The 15005-nt window shown below is 40.9% G+C and overlaps 1 protein-coding gene across 1 annotated transcript in view; it reads right to left on the bottom strand.

Moving 5' to 3' along the window:
• The window catches only part of ITGA9 (integrin subunit alpha 9), a 215595-nt gene that overhangs the window by 86857 nt on the left and 113733 nt on the right, over positions 1 to 15005 (bottom strand). Inside the window, exon 17 of the mRNA XM_062625454.1 lies at positions 4374 to 4450. Coding sequence (XP_062481438.1) covers positions 4374 to 4450 — 77 coding nt within the window. The remainder of the gene's footprint in view (positions 1 to 4373; positions 4451 to 15005) is intronic.

Below are 15005 nucleotides of genomic sequence, written 5' to 3'. Positions count from 1 at the left end.
CTTTTCAGGACTGGATTGATGGAAAGGAAAACTCATTTCCTATTGTTGTCCCAAAGCTATGGCCATAAAAATAAAGTTTACTGCAAAATATTCTATTCCTATTTCTCTTATGGGTTCAGGTTGTGTCATTAAACTTACCTGTATGCAATACATAAATACATTCTTTACAGTAAGATACTTTCAGTTCTCTTTCTTAAGACATCTTCCCACTCTCCACCTAACATCACTGCATAGATAGGGCCAGATTTGGCTATCTCCTGGGACAGCTGCAAGATTTAACACTGGAGACTCTTCAAAGAGGAGGTGATGAGTAGTCTCTGTGCTGCCAAAACCTCCAATGTTTGTTCTTTAAGAAAAATGGATTTGAAAGCAGTCATGACTTGAAAGATGAAACACCTCCCTTCTGCTCCTTCACTTTCACTTCTACTTATCTAGCCAAGTCCTGAATCCCAGGATGGCAGAGCACACCATCTCAGCACACCTCATACCTGGGCAGCATGAACTGCCTGTGTGAAAAGGTTCTTCCAAATCTCTGGTCTGAACCTGCCAAGCCACACTCCATGATTCTCACCCCTCTTGTCATCTACCCCAAGCAGGAAGAGCTTGGCTCCATCCCACAATACCTTCAGGAAGTTGGGATGGGTTTACACACTAACTGATACTAATGAAGGTGGATGAACCTTAAAGGGATTCATCTATTAACTGAAAACAAACCTTATTCTTTACAGGATAAATGCATTCTAACTCTTTTTGGTGTTGCGGTTTGTTTTTTTTTTTCTCCAGTACAGCATGTTGAAGATGTCCCTGCTCTAAGGACACCTTTCACTATTACAGAAGTATTCAAAGAACCACCACATACCACCCCCCACCCATCCAAACCTTTGCAAAAGCTTCCAGATAGAGCTACAACTTTAAGGATTTCTATCATCATCCACTTTCAAGCAGTCCTACTCTACCCTCTTCTCCAGCTTGACAAAGGAGGATTTCAGCTTGCCCAGCAGCACTGTTTCCACATGAAGTGGAAAACTCACATGCAGCAGCACCTCGACAACAGGAAATAATGAGGTAAACCAAATCATATCTGGTCAGAACAGCAGTGAAGTTTCTAACTTACACGTGCAGATTTGCATGGCTTGAGCACTTTGGACAAATAGCCATGTGTTAGGTTGTTACCTAGACCGTGTGTTAACATCCTGGGCTGTCTATTTGTTATTTATCAAAGTGCAGTGCTCAGAATTTGAGGGCTCAAAATTTGAGGGCACATGCGTAAGTTTTCAGAAGAGAAGGAGATCCCAAGAAAAGCAAAATCAGAGCAGACCTGGTTAGCTTTTGCCAGCACTGGTTGGTTTTCCTGAGAGTCATTTGGTATGTGGGTTTGGCATCCTCAAAGCTGGGTGCAATCATTTAACTGGGTAATTCTAGTGATTCAAATGCATTCCAGGTGAACTCTATATCAGAGTAGCTTGTGCAGTTCTTTAGCTCATAAGAGTGATCTCAGCACATAATTCTCTTGATGATAATATAAACTAACTTCCTACACACATATATGCCCTAACCAGCACATGTTTGAAAGCGTCTTATATATAGCAATGAACAAAACTATACCTTACATTATATAGCTCTTTGCACAGCTTTTGGCTCTAATATGCTACAAATTCATGAGAAGTGTGGAAGAACAGCCAGACCAAGTCGGTCCATCTAGCATAGAGTCCTGTATCCAGCTATGTCTAAAAGCAAGAGGCCTATGGAAGAACAAGGCAAGCACAAAGTGTTATTTTGCTGACATATTTCTCCATTCATATTTGCCATTTCTCTAACTCTCAGCATTTCCAACATTCCCAACAGTAAAATCAACAGATTAATCACACACTTCATGAAAGCATACCTCCATGCTCTTTTCATTGCTCTGAATAGTTCAGTATGATTAGCAAACTTTATCATCTTGCTATTAATCTCTTGCAGATTATTTCCCTGATCAACTATGAATATGTTGAAAACCACTGGCCTCAGCAGAAGCACTTGCGGAGTTTTCTCCACCAGGAGGATAAAAGTATTTACACCTTCTCCCTGTTGACTACCTTTTAATTAGATAGTAATGCTCAGGCACCATTCAGGCCCCTCAGACCTGGGCAACTTACTTTCTTTGTGAACCTTTGGTGAGAAATCTTAGTAAAAAGTCTTTTGCAAGTCCAGGTAGATGATGTGAACTGGATTACCCTACCCGCATGTCCAGTGACATCTTCAAAGAGCTCCAGCAGCTCTGAGACAGCACTTATTGCTGCCTTCCCATAAACATCCTGTTTATTTTAATCCAATCTGCCTGTGTGCCATTAATTGCATTTTTTCCAGTAAGTCCACCAAATTTAGTCAGATGTAATTATTTATTTAGACAAAGGCATTGCCACAACCTTGCTAACAATGAAGTCAATTGTTTAGTGCAGATAGTAATCAATGAGTCACCTTTTTTTGCTCTTTCTAAAAAAAAAAAAAAAAGTTGCTTTGTACACAGAGGTAGCATAAACAGGAGTAATGTGGAAAAATGCTGACAGGATTCTGGAGCATGAAACACATGGGGCTGGAAAAATGACTGTATTCTTCAAGACAGACACTTCCCTAGGATCAGAATCCATGGCATGCTTTTGTAGTAATAACAATAACTATAATAATAACAAAAATACTTATTTTCCTTAGATACCTATTCTGCTTTGGTTCAAAACTGAAGCCTACACAGCTCTTTAGCTAAAGAAAACCTGTTCTGTGCAGACTTGATGGATTTGACAACATCCTGTTTATCTCAAACAGGACTTCAGAGTGTCACTGGATAAAGAAGATTTAAGAGCACTTCTTCAACATCTTGCTATCCAATGGTAGAAACTGTATTTGAATATCCTAAGCTTCTTTGACAGTTGTGGCTTTTAAATAGCCAAGATCACATAAATAACTGCTATAAAAATAAACAGTCTAATGCTCTGATCATGAACACAGCTCTTAGTGCTATGATTACTATACACTGCCTGACAAGTTGTTAGGACTTGCCTCTTGCTTGTTATTGATTATTTCTCAACTGCAAGACAAAATCCCTCACTGGCTTCCCTAGTCTGCACAGACAGGTCTCCAGCTCTCAGCAGACTTTGCTCACCACAAAGCTCAAGTGAAAGGTCACGAATCCTGACTAATTGCAGTCAAAGCTTGGACTCGGCAACCTGAGACCTAACCCTGTTCCCTGCCAATCCCCCGAAACATTCCTGTGGACTTCAGTCGTGTCTGGAGAAGTCCATAACTTCTCAGACTTGACTCTGGTTCAGTTTTGTTTCCAAGTACGGTTACGGCATTGCTGTAGGCTTATATAAAATGTGTGTCTCTCTCCTGACTATTACTTCTTCCTCAATCTTTTTTTTTTTCCCTAAAGCAGGGGAGTCTCTTCCCCTCTCTTTCCTGACCTGCAAGCAAAGCATTTCACTGAAAGCATCTCCATCAAACAGCAAAACCCCTGGCACAAGATTAAATAACTTGCGTCAGCACTTCCATCTCTAAAAATGTGCTAAAAATGCTGAGAAAAAAAGGAAACAGAAGTGATGTGTAAAGTTCACCTTTAGCCTCATTTATCCCGAAATTGAATAACTACATCCAGGCAAAACAATAGGCATTTTCTTAGGATCACCAGTCACAAGGGACAGAACACAGACTTCACCTCTGGTCTAGTTGATGAGGTTTTGATGAGAAGAAAGTGAAATGAGACACACACACACAAGTTGCTAACAAGAAGTATCTGACAAAGGAGAGCAGTATTTCAGGACAGTCAGCAAAACTACACGTTGAGAAACAGAAAAAGATAGTTTGCTATGTTCTGAGGATTGGCTGTTTTTAATCTTCCATGTGATAACTTTGCAGGCAGTTTTACTCCTACCATGTCATAAACTAGTATTTTATCATCTGAAAAATTCCATGGTCCATGTTGGTACTCAATTTGAGCATGCATTACATGGTGTGTGAATACTTCCAGGCACGGTGACTCCACCACTGCCCTGGGCAGCCTGTTCCAATGCCTGACCACCCTTTCAGAGAAGACACTGTTCATAATCTCCAGTCTAAACCTCTCCTGGTGCAGCTTGAGACCATTTCCTCTTGGTCTGTCATTTGTTACTTGAGAGCAGATACCAGCACCCTCCTGGCTCCATCCTCCTTTCAGGTACTTGTAGAGAGTGATAAAGTCCCTCCCCAAGACCTTTCTGCACTAAAGGTGGTATCACTGGTGTCATCCTTCTAGTCAAGATACAAAATGTTTGTATTTTGATTTTTCACTGCCATCTTACATAAAATAAATGGCATACTACCACAGTAAAGGAAAAGAAAAAAGAAGTTCACCTACTCACCTAGAGAGCAATAATTTACCCTGAAGTTTCAAATCAGCAGCACAGTCATCAGATTGACAGTTCCTCTCGAAAACAGTCTGTAAAAAGAGAAAAGAACTATTATAGCTTGAAAAGAATATGATCAGAATTCAGAGAAGGAACATGTCTGGATGAAATAAAAGAAACACACCAAAACCTGTGATACAGGAATATATGATGTGAGTGTTCAGGAAATTCAAGGGCAGACAAATCTCATCTTTATCAGAAGCGGTTTTATTCTCTTTTAACTGAACAAGACGTCTCACCAGAACCAGACTTTCCCAGAGGTTTTCCTCAATCCATTCCCACTTCTCATCTGACAAGAATTACTGCTTACACAGTATTTCTGGCACTCTCATTTCTCTTCTCAATGCATGTGTATGAAAATGAAACAACAAATAAGATATTTATGAAACTATTTTTAGTCCTAAGAATTGAAAGTAAGGAAATCATGTACCAAACTTATTCACTAGCCTGTATTAAAGATAGAGAATTAAACTTTGTTTCTTTTTATATAAAATCCCAGACTGGTTTGTGTTGGAAGGGACCTTAAAGCTCACCCAGTTCCAACCCCCTGCCATGGGCAGGGACACCTTCCACTAGAGCAGGTTGCTCCAAGCCACTGTGTCCAACCTGGCCTTGAAAACTGCCAGGGATGGGGCAGCCATAGCTTCTCTGGGCACCCTGTACCAGTGCCTCAGCACCCTCACAAGGAAGAACTTCTGTGTGGTAGGAAACATTTTTGCCATTTTGTAAGCAACAGAAAATTGCAAAGATATTATGTACCAGTGAAACCGTCAAACAATAGAATCACTGTCAATCTTGTGAACTCTGGTAAAGACTATCATTGAGGGAGTTCAACAGATTGACAAAGCTGGGAACTGTAAAAGGATGACATGACCCCTGGACATGGGCATGCTAATTAAGCAGCAAAAAGAAGGAATACGTGAGAAGTCTATCATCCCACGAAAACCTCTGCAGTAGTTTGTCATAGCTGAAAGAGGCAGCCACCAGTGAGTGAAGGAAGAGGACAGGAACATGTTCCTGAAATCCAAGAAACCCAGATGCTGTCAAGATCATGGTTTCTTTCTCCTGCTCATAATAACAGAGATCAATACCTTCTGAACACATGACTAGAATTTTCAGACTCATTCTGAGTTGTAATCTCCAGTTTACCAAACATTCGAAGAACAAATACCCAAAACGGGGGTTGCCAACACTGTTCAGCTAGGAAACCTGACTATACACTGATCTCTTCCTTCACTATGAATATTCCTTTCTTTGAGCTTGGTTTCATCACTCTTACTACCAAAGTAAATATATTTCTAACATAAATGCAAGTACAGAGCAAATGTGTGCAGGACACGCATCATGGTCAGTAGGGTTGGACAGACCTGGGGGGGGGGGAAGAATAAAAAAAGATACAGAGTTAATACATTTCTTAAGAGCTCTGCCCAGCCATATCAGAACTAGAGAAAGACTTTAAATCTTAAGCCCAGGCATAGAGATTCCTAGTCCTTGCCTCTTCAGAAAGATTCTGGGCTAAGGAGGCAGATTACTCACCTTTTTCTGTATTGTCAGAGCTCTCCAGAAAGGAGCAGACCCTTACGGGGTTAACTGGTATTGGCTTAGCAGGTATGCTGTAGGTTGTACTGACTTGCAACAAGAAAGATGGGAGGTTGCCATTTGGGGTTAATTTGTTTTGCCCTTTCATGTTCCCACCTTTTGCTGTCTCAGAATTTGAGAAGTGGAAATTGTTGAGGATTTAAACACAAGGGCCGAACTTACACTTCCTCCCTAATAAAGGCTACCACACCAAAGGACAAGAATAGCCTTGACACAGGAACCAGCATGAGGTATTTCTCTCAAAACATGGCATGTTTCAGATGTATTAGTCTTGAAAGCCCTCAGAATTAATTCTCAGCCACCATAGTATCTATATCTAGGAAATACTGTTTGACCTTCAGAAGAGAAAGAAAAATAAACTGTAAAAATATTCTTGCCTGCCAGTTTCCCTATTTGCATTGCCAAAATCTTGGCAAAGTGAACAGAACGATCAAAGAGATGACCTGCACGTTTCAAAGAATAAAGTACTGTAAGTACGTTTAAGTAACTACCTAAGAATGCTGGAATTTCGTTACTAAATCTACAGTTGCAGTTCTTCAGAAAGAATTAATAAATATCTCATTTTCTAAAACTACTGAGGATGTATCACTTCCAACACATCATGCGCTAGGCAGAAGCTACTTTGAAATACTTCGGGAGTATTTCATTATGTCATAGAAACCCAAGTTTCTACACAGCACTGGGATGGGAGAAAGAAATAAGGATTAGGAGTCCCCCAGATCCATAACTGCGTAGGAAAGAACCCTTTGCTTTTCTGGAGAATCTTGAACCTGAACTCATTCAAGTCTGGAAGGAAAAAAGGACTCCCAGCCCAGCCAGCTGAAGGAGCCACCAATGCAGCCACAGTTGGTTCAGCAGCCCACTTCAGTCATAGACTAATGATATCTATGCATGATTTTGCTATTTTCCACTGTTTCTACAGTCCAGATAGATGTTATCATGACTCTGCTCCACCTCCCTTTGCCTGCCACAGCCTCAACCCTGTAGCTTCTCACAGTCAGTGTCCCTCCAATTTATTCTCTGCTCTCTCATGCCTCCCCTTCCCCAGCCTGTTGTTTCTTCTGCCTTTCCAGTTGAATAATTCCTGCCTGTTCAAATCCTTCCTAAAGAATTAAGGAGTAAACAGACTTGAAGTCATCATAACATTTCCTAACTCTGCTTATATATTCTGTTACTGTGCCCTTACTTGGTCTACTTGAGGGCTGTGATTTCTTCGGCTAGAAAATCTACCTAACCCAACACTGCATGTCATTAATGCAGGAGTCCATTCCTGGGATATTCACAGGCCCACAGGCACAGGCTGTAGTATAATCACTAATTTTAAGTCTAAGCAATCTTTAAAGTGGTTTCAGTTTTACAACACCAGTTTTAGGGATTTAGAGAGCTCTTTACATATTAGAAGTGTTGAATGAGGTAATCAATGGGCTGCATGTATTATCCAGAACTAGTAAAAGGGAAGTAGGGCAAAATAAATTCGTTGCACCGTGGAAAAACATCAAGTCAAAAAGCCTACATTAAGATATACTCACTATAATGAGTGAATATACACGTCTGCTCACAACTGAATATACAGTAAGGACAGATGTAGAGCCAGCTGATAAGGAAGGGGATATGTCTAGATCTGGGCCTCAAAGCAAGTGCTTTTGTGTCCACTCTGCCTCTTGAAGAGAGGGAGTGGATTAAATTCCACGTTCTGTGGTAAAGGCCAGGGGGAAATGTAGAGTCCCCTGCCTCAGAAAGTAGTAGTAGGAGGAACGCTTAGTTCCTGTATCCTAAGGCATTCTAAGCACAAAGCTGCTGAGTACTGGGTGTGAAGACATTCTCCTTTTCCTTCTTGCTCATGGAGGACTGCTAAGGAATGCTGCTAGGAGGTAAAACAAGCAAGAAGGAGCCTGGCTTCTGCCTAATGGTCAAAGCTCTCTGCCCAGAGGAAGGTCATATGGGATTTCAAACCTAGCTCGCTAAATTGCTTCACCTTTTTTCAATGGCTATATGCGATTAAATACATCTATGTTTCTGGGAGTAGGAAAGAGAACAGGAAAGAGAGAAAACACAGAAAATAGTGGAAATCATCCAACAAACAAAAAAAGAAAGAAAAAATGTCCCTTCCCAGCTCAACTATTCTGCGATTCACTCTGCATCAGGCCTTTAACTACTTCCTCACACACCAGTCTATAAAAGTTCCTCTAACTTTACAAACTGTCATGTACTTCAACACGAAAAAATCAGGTTATGGAAAATAATCTGGGTTAAGAATATAATATTCCAATCTCTACACTGATTTCCTGTAAATTGTCACCATACCCTGTGGTATGTACAGGGATGGCTTGGTAATTACATCGTGCTAGTAACACAGAAGCTATTCTAGTTAAAGAATGCAGGATAAGGGGACTTGTTAGCCTAATAATTCTTTATTTTTTAGAACTTGATGCTAAATGGCTATTACCATGTTACCTGGTGAAGTTGAGTTCCTGGGTCCTTACTTAGGAACCAAGATATGTGATCCAATTTTGAAAAGTGCTGATCTGTAAGCAAATCTCACTGCCTTTTTTAGGAACTATTTCCTGGTTCATAGCTTTACAAATCGCTTAGCCTAAATATAGATACAGGAGCCTGATTTTAGAGCTTTATTTATTTTGTCCTTAGATTTTAAAGTTGCCTGCAAAATGAAGCTATTACCTACCAATCTATTCACCACAGAAAAAGAAGTCATGATTGACTCTGCCCAGAAATCCTATGCTCCACTATACTACTCATAGAAACGGTCCATTCATATATCCTGCTGAGCTAAATGCCAAATGGTTGATTAAAATTCCCACTAGAAAAGCAAATTATGGAAAACTTTACAAGATTTCATCAGATGTGCTGGCTATGAGGAGGACACATGATTTACACAATACCTCTACTGAGTGGTGGAGCAAACAGAGAGAAAGGCAGGAATATCAGGGGAGTGAGAAACATTTAACAGAATCTTACTTTGAAACCAAAGAACTGTGCTGGTACTGCCTGGTGCAGGGGACCAAGTTTAGCTAGCAAGCTCCTTCAGCTCCATGTAGACTCCATCAGAGAATGTCTTCATGGAAAGAAAAGAGATGCTTGTTTATAGTGCACTAGTGTAAGAAAACAGAAACTGCCCAGTAATAATTATTTTAGTACACTGGTAAGGTTGCAACCATTTAAGTCAAACTTTTCCAGCTGGGGAATGCTACAGGGGAATTAATCCCCTTTATTGAGTGGAAGACTTGCAACCTATGGCTCACGACTAGCACCTTGCCATTTGTCAAGCCACCTAAGGCCAAATGCAATAATTCCTCCCCTATTCCATCTGCATCCTGCTTTCAATAAGTTAAAAACTGGGCCAGAGCACCAAGCTAAAAAGAAGACACTCAAATATAAGAGGAACAGGAACTCCCAAATGAAATCAGCTGTTTAGAAAAGATCAGGCACGAAACCTGTTAGCTATTGAAAGCAAGCATGAATTAATAAACATATGTATTAGTTATTCCTCACAGCAGTGAGTGGATTTAACAACGTAATCTTTTGTCCTGGGGTGAAGAATTACAATTGGTGGCAATAGAAATACGCCCCCAGCCTTTCAGAGCTCTATTCGATTTCTAGTCTGACTCACTCATTTTTCAGGCTGAGGCAACTTTTTCTCTTTTAAATCATTAACAGTTCAGATTGTCCAAATAGTGTTCTCATTGCACAAGACTTCAGGCCTTATAAATTCAAAGAACAATAGATGAGAAAAACCTATTGGGTTAATTGTCCCATCTCCCCATACCATTATAGGATGGATTTCTGCAGCACATCTCTCAATATATTTTCCTGTTGTGTCTTAAATGCCCTTCCATTTATTTGGGATGACTACAGAAGAATTCAATTATATCATCTCAGGAGGGTTCTTTAATGACATTTGAGAACCTTTTCTACCCTAAACCTCCTTATTTCTACTACTAAAAGTAGAACCATGTAAGATGAATCTTTCTCACTCAGGATGCTTTCTTACTTAAACGTTTTAAAAAGAGTCACAACCTTTGTAACTCAGCACACAATTGTATAATTAAAAATACAAAGGCGTAATAACAATGACAAATGAAAAACAGATGTGGCAGCTGTTTCATCATCTGGAAATGCAAAAAGAAGTCTTCAAATCATCAGATATGTAATTTATGTCTACTTTTAGCTCATTTAGACCCCCAAGGAGACGTGAAAGATCTCTCCTATAATCCACCTGCACCTCTGTGTTTTTGTACTTATGAACGCTACTCTCAACTGCCAGGGGTTTTGTAGCACTGAGGTACTCTGAGCTGAATGAACTAATACTATCATATTATCTTCTCTCAAGATGTCAGGTATTCCAATTAAGCTCTACTGATCCTTCATATAACTGCTGAAAAGATATGAACAGAGCTAATGGACCCTGGCTTCCTGAAGTCTGTCTCTTGCCTCTGTAGCTTTTTAAGACTATTAGCATTTTCTTCTATAGCTCCACACATAAGCAGGAACTCCTCCTTACTTACAATTACAATTCTCCATCCACAGAGTAGTCTGGAAATTAAATGCATGCGGTTACACTGAACTGCAGAAATTACCCAGTAGGATTTTAAGTTAGGGTGAATCAATTCCTTGCTTTGTTTTGCTGGCACGTGCAGCTTTTGCTTTGCCTTTAAACTGTCTTTATCTCAACTCATGGATTTTCTCACTTTTACCCTTCTGGTTCCTTCCCCCATCCCAATGTCGTGGGAGTGAGCAGCTGTATGTGGCTTAGTTGCCAGCTGGGGCACAACCCTATGACCCTAAGACAGGATCACCTTATAGGCTGGCTCTCCCCTAGCACATATGTCAAGAAATGAAGGTCTATATACCTGTATTGGCTATTGTTCTTTAGGAAGCCCATGAGATTAAACCTGGGGATTAAATCATGTCTTGCGCATACTCAGTTAATCTGGTTTTCCTCTACTGTTAAACAGGAATGTGAACAAGTTGAACAATTACTGGTGAAGCCTGTCATTGCATAAGAACAAGCCTACAGAAATATGCACACCATCAGAGGCACTGATTTCCATTCAATTGTACAAGCAGTGTGCATGCTCTGGGTGGGTCCTTCCCAGATTTCCTGGCACAAACTGCTCTCAGGCCCTGCCAGTACAGTACCGGCTCTGACCAAACTTGTCTGGAGCAAAAGACAGACACCACCAAAGGGATGGAAGAGGGAGGAGTGCAAATCATCACTTTCAGCAATCCAACTCCCACCAAACGGAAAACAATGGAAATTAAGCAGGAAGGGTGGCACCCAGTGGATCTCTGCAAGACTAGATGCAGAAGACAATTTGGGAGCTTGCTCTGCCCAAGTAGGAAATAATTTAGTAGCAAGATGTTTCATGTGGAAAACAGCCATTAGGCTGACTTCTGCAGTCTTCCAAAGACTTCCTGTGTGCCTGGGTTCAAATTTTACACCTATCCAGCTATGAAAAATATACTCAGTTACTGAGGCTTCAGTGTACCAGGAAGTTAAACTGCCCTGCCCTCCAAGACAGGAGCATCCTAACTCCTGACTCATGCCTGGGAATAGTTTGCAGTAGTTGGCACAGGCCAGAACAGTGCCAAGAGCCATTGCAGCAGCTTACCAGGATAAACATGTCACTCCAATGCCTAGAAATGCCCTGGGCACAGCTCAATTTGCTGGCAGAGACGTGACCTGACTCAAGCATGCACACAGGGATCTCTATTCTAGAGAAGGTATCGACAAAATGTAGACCATGCTGTGTGTATGGATACTACATTTCAGCTTGCCCAGATCTTGTAATTGCTTTACCCTCAGTATGAGACTCTCTCTGTGTGTGTGCTTGTTTTGAGATAAAGAATGTAATTATTTTTGCAGCAAACTGAAAATCACTAAAGATGTTCATAAGTCAGCTCCATAAAAATCCTCCTATACTTTCTCATACCTGCTAACTACGCTAACCTATGTGCAAATGCTTAACCAGGTTTTCAGATGAGTTATTTCCAAGAAATAGCTCTCTGCTTAAAAAAGGTGAAGCTTATTCCAGGGATGTGTAGTGTCAGCCACTCAGAGGTGCAGCACTGTACCCAAGTCAGTGGCACAGCTGGGAACAGAGTGTCCTGAACATGTTCTGTCTCTTCTTAAAACTCACTGGCAGGTTTATGGCAGACCATTCATGAAGTTCTGAAGACACGACGCAATTAAATCTACTGAGACTATTTTCTTATAGCAAAATCGTGTCTCCTTCCACATAACAGCAGGTGATTTTATTACAGTATTTAGAATAGGCAGAATTCTGGCATACCATATTTCAAGCTCCGTGATACATTACTTGATACTACTAGGAACAAATCCCCACTGTATTTGGCAGGAGATCCCTCTCCTTCTTGGTTGATATGTATTTATACAGTGTGTATACAAAAATAAATGTCATAGTACAAACCACTCACAATGAACCATGCCAAACCAAGTTCTAAATATACATTGATGTCCCTGAAGTAAGAAAACTTACTAGTTTTTTCCAGTGGATGGGGATAGCAACTGGATTTGGGAGGCAACAAAGAACCTAATGGAAAGTCATCCTCTGAGTGGGAAGCTTTAGAGTTTGTAATACACACTCAAAAAGTAGAATCCTTTCCCCCCACCCACCCAATCTCGACCCACCAGAGATTTTCTGTTTGAGCAAAACTGAGCTGGCTAACCACTCACAACTTGGAAAGCTGTAATCTTCCCCACACAACTAGTCCCCACCCAACAATCGTGTAAGTTTCTGAGGCATCCATCAGTAGACACATACACATAACCTTTAAGTATTTGCTTGTGCTACCACAAAAAATTAGACCAAGCTATAGCAACCATAACTTCTTGTAAGCACATTCAAGAACCAAAAAAATAATTAAGTCCATGAGAAGCTATATGTTACTGTATCCTGTTTTAAATAGTCCCTCAGGCCAGTTTAATTACATTATTACTTCATTCTGAAGTACTAGAGCCTCTTTGCTTACTAAAAGAGGCCAACAGATGAAGTCCCGAAATTGCATGCTTTTTCATTAGGAGACTTCAGTAAAGATCCTTTTCTTCAAAGCAGTCAGATGTTCAAATTATTTCTCACATTCTGATTGTTTCAAGCAAAGTTCATTTAGGAACAGAAGCATGCGCCTTCACTGAAGAGTCAAGGTTTGGTTTTGGTCTGGTTTAGTCTTAAATACAAGTATTTTTGCACTGCCTTACAGTAAACGCTGCCTTCTTTTAAAATAAAGGTGACCAATAAATAAAAGCAGTTTGAATGATATCCCACATCCCCACACTCCTTTTACTACTGTAGTCCAAGTGATTAGTCCCTGATCGGACTGTTCTCTCACATACAATGTAATGCTGATTTACAGGATGAATATCCAACAAAATCCTTTCCTGTGATTATGTCATTGGGGACCTGTCACTTTTGGTGGTGGATGTCCACGAACTCTATTTAGAAGCTGTCTCCTTAATGCATTATGGTAAAGCATTATGAAGAACTTCATATGCTCAACGTAATCTTCAATTCTCCCTTCAAGAGGCCTATTGATGGCTTTCCCACCTACTTGTGTATAAGCCAGCGGGCAGCACACTTCTGTTGGAAAGTCACACACGCATGCAGGGAACATCTGGTTCATGAAAAACAAACTGAAATCACAGGGAAAGTGACCACTTCAGCTTTAACATCACCTTAGCTTAAATAAAATCATTTCTACAAAAGCACACGTTTGTAAGATGTGTGGCTTTTCAAGAGGGTCTAGCAGACCTGCAGTAGGATCTTGAAAGACGGAACTTCTCCCCTTTCCTGCCCAGTCAGACTTCCCTCCCATTTCTTCAGCTATTCTCTACTTCCAGCTTATTCTCCTGCAGTCCTTCACAAAAACCAGACACCTGAACTTTTTAGAAGCCTTTTAACAGTATCTTAATGCTGCCTCAAAGCAACAGATGCAACACTTCTGATTTCAAAACACCACTTTCTGACTGGATCATAGGATCTAGGGCTTTGGAAAAATCACACAAAATTAGCAATATTTAAAGACTTGAGTGCTAGCACTAACACTAAGATTTTATTCTACTTAATAGTATCCTCATCCATGCTGTGTCTTCTGAAAAAAAGAGCCCACTAAAACTGTCTTGGACTTCCAAAATGCAAGGTCTCTATGTAATCATTAGATTCTTTGAAAATGTATATCATTTACTATATAAACTTTGCTTCCTACTTTCCCTCTTGGCCTTTTAAAACAATTTCAGCTCATGAGATAACAAGAATCCTGAAAGATTCATAGAACAGTTGGGGTTTGAAAGGACCTTAAGATCATCCAGTTCCAACCCCCTGCCATGGTCACACTAGACCATGTCACCCAAGGCTCTGTCCAGCCTGGCCTTGAACACTGCCAGGGACAGAGCATTTACTACTTCTCTGGGCATCCCATTCCAGTGCCTCACCACCCTCACAGGGAAGAACTTCTTCCTTCTATCTAACCTGAACTTCCCCTGTTTAAGTTTGAACCCATTACCCCTTGTCCTATCACTACAGTCCTGGATGAATAGTACATCCCCAGTATCCCTGTAGCCCCCCTTCAGATACTAGAAGGCTGCTATGAGGTCTCCACGCAGCCTTCTCTTCTCCAGGCTGAACAGCCCCTACTTCCTCAGCCTCTCTTCATACAGGAGGTGCTCCAGTCCCCTGATCATCCTTGTGGCCCTTCTCTGGACTTGTTCCAACAGTTCCATGTCCTTTTTATGTTGAGGACACCAGAACTGCACACAATACTCCAGGTGAGGTCTCGCGAGAGCAGAGTAGAGGGGCAGGATCACCTCCTTTGACCTGCTGGTCACGCTCCTTTTGACGCAGCCCTGGACACGGTTGGTTTCTGGGCTACAAATGCATACTGCCAGTTCTTGTTCAGTTTCTTGTTGACCAAAACTACTATGGCCTGATTTTCCCATGAAAATGGTCTTTGAGG

This window comes from Pezoporus occidentalis, unplaced genomic scaffold (assembly GCF_034315485.1).
Source record: "Pezoporus occidentalis ecotype Australia unplaced genomic scaffold, CSIRO_AGI_Poc_V1 ctg28, whole genome shotgun sequence".
Classification (NCBI taxonomy): domain Eukaryota; kingdom Metazoa; phylum Chordata; class Aves; order Psittaciformes; family Psittacidae; genus Pezoporus; species Pezoporus occidentalis.
Note: the sequence above shows the minus strand (reverse complement) of the source record. Positions and strands in the feature narration are given on the sequence as shown.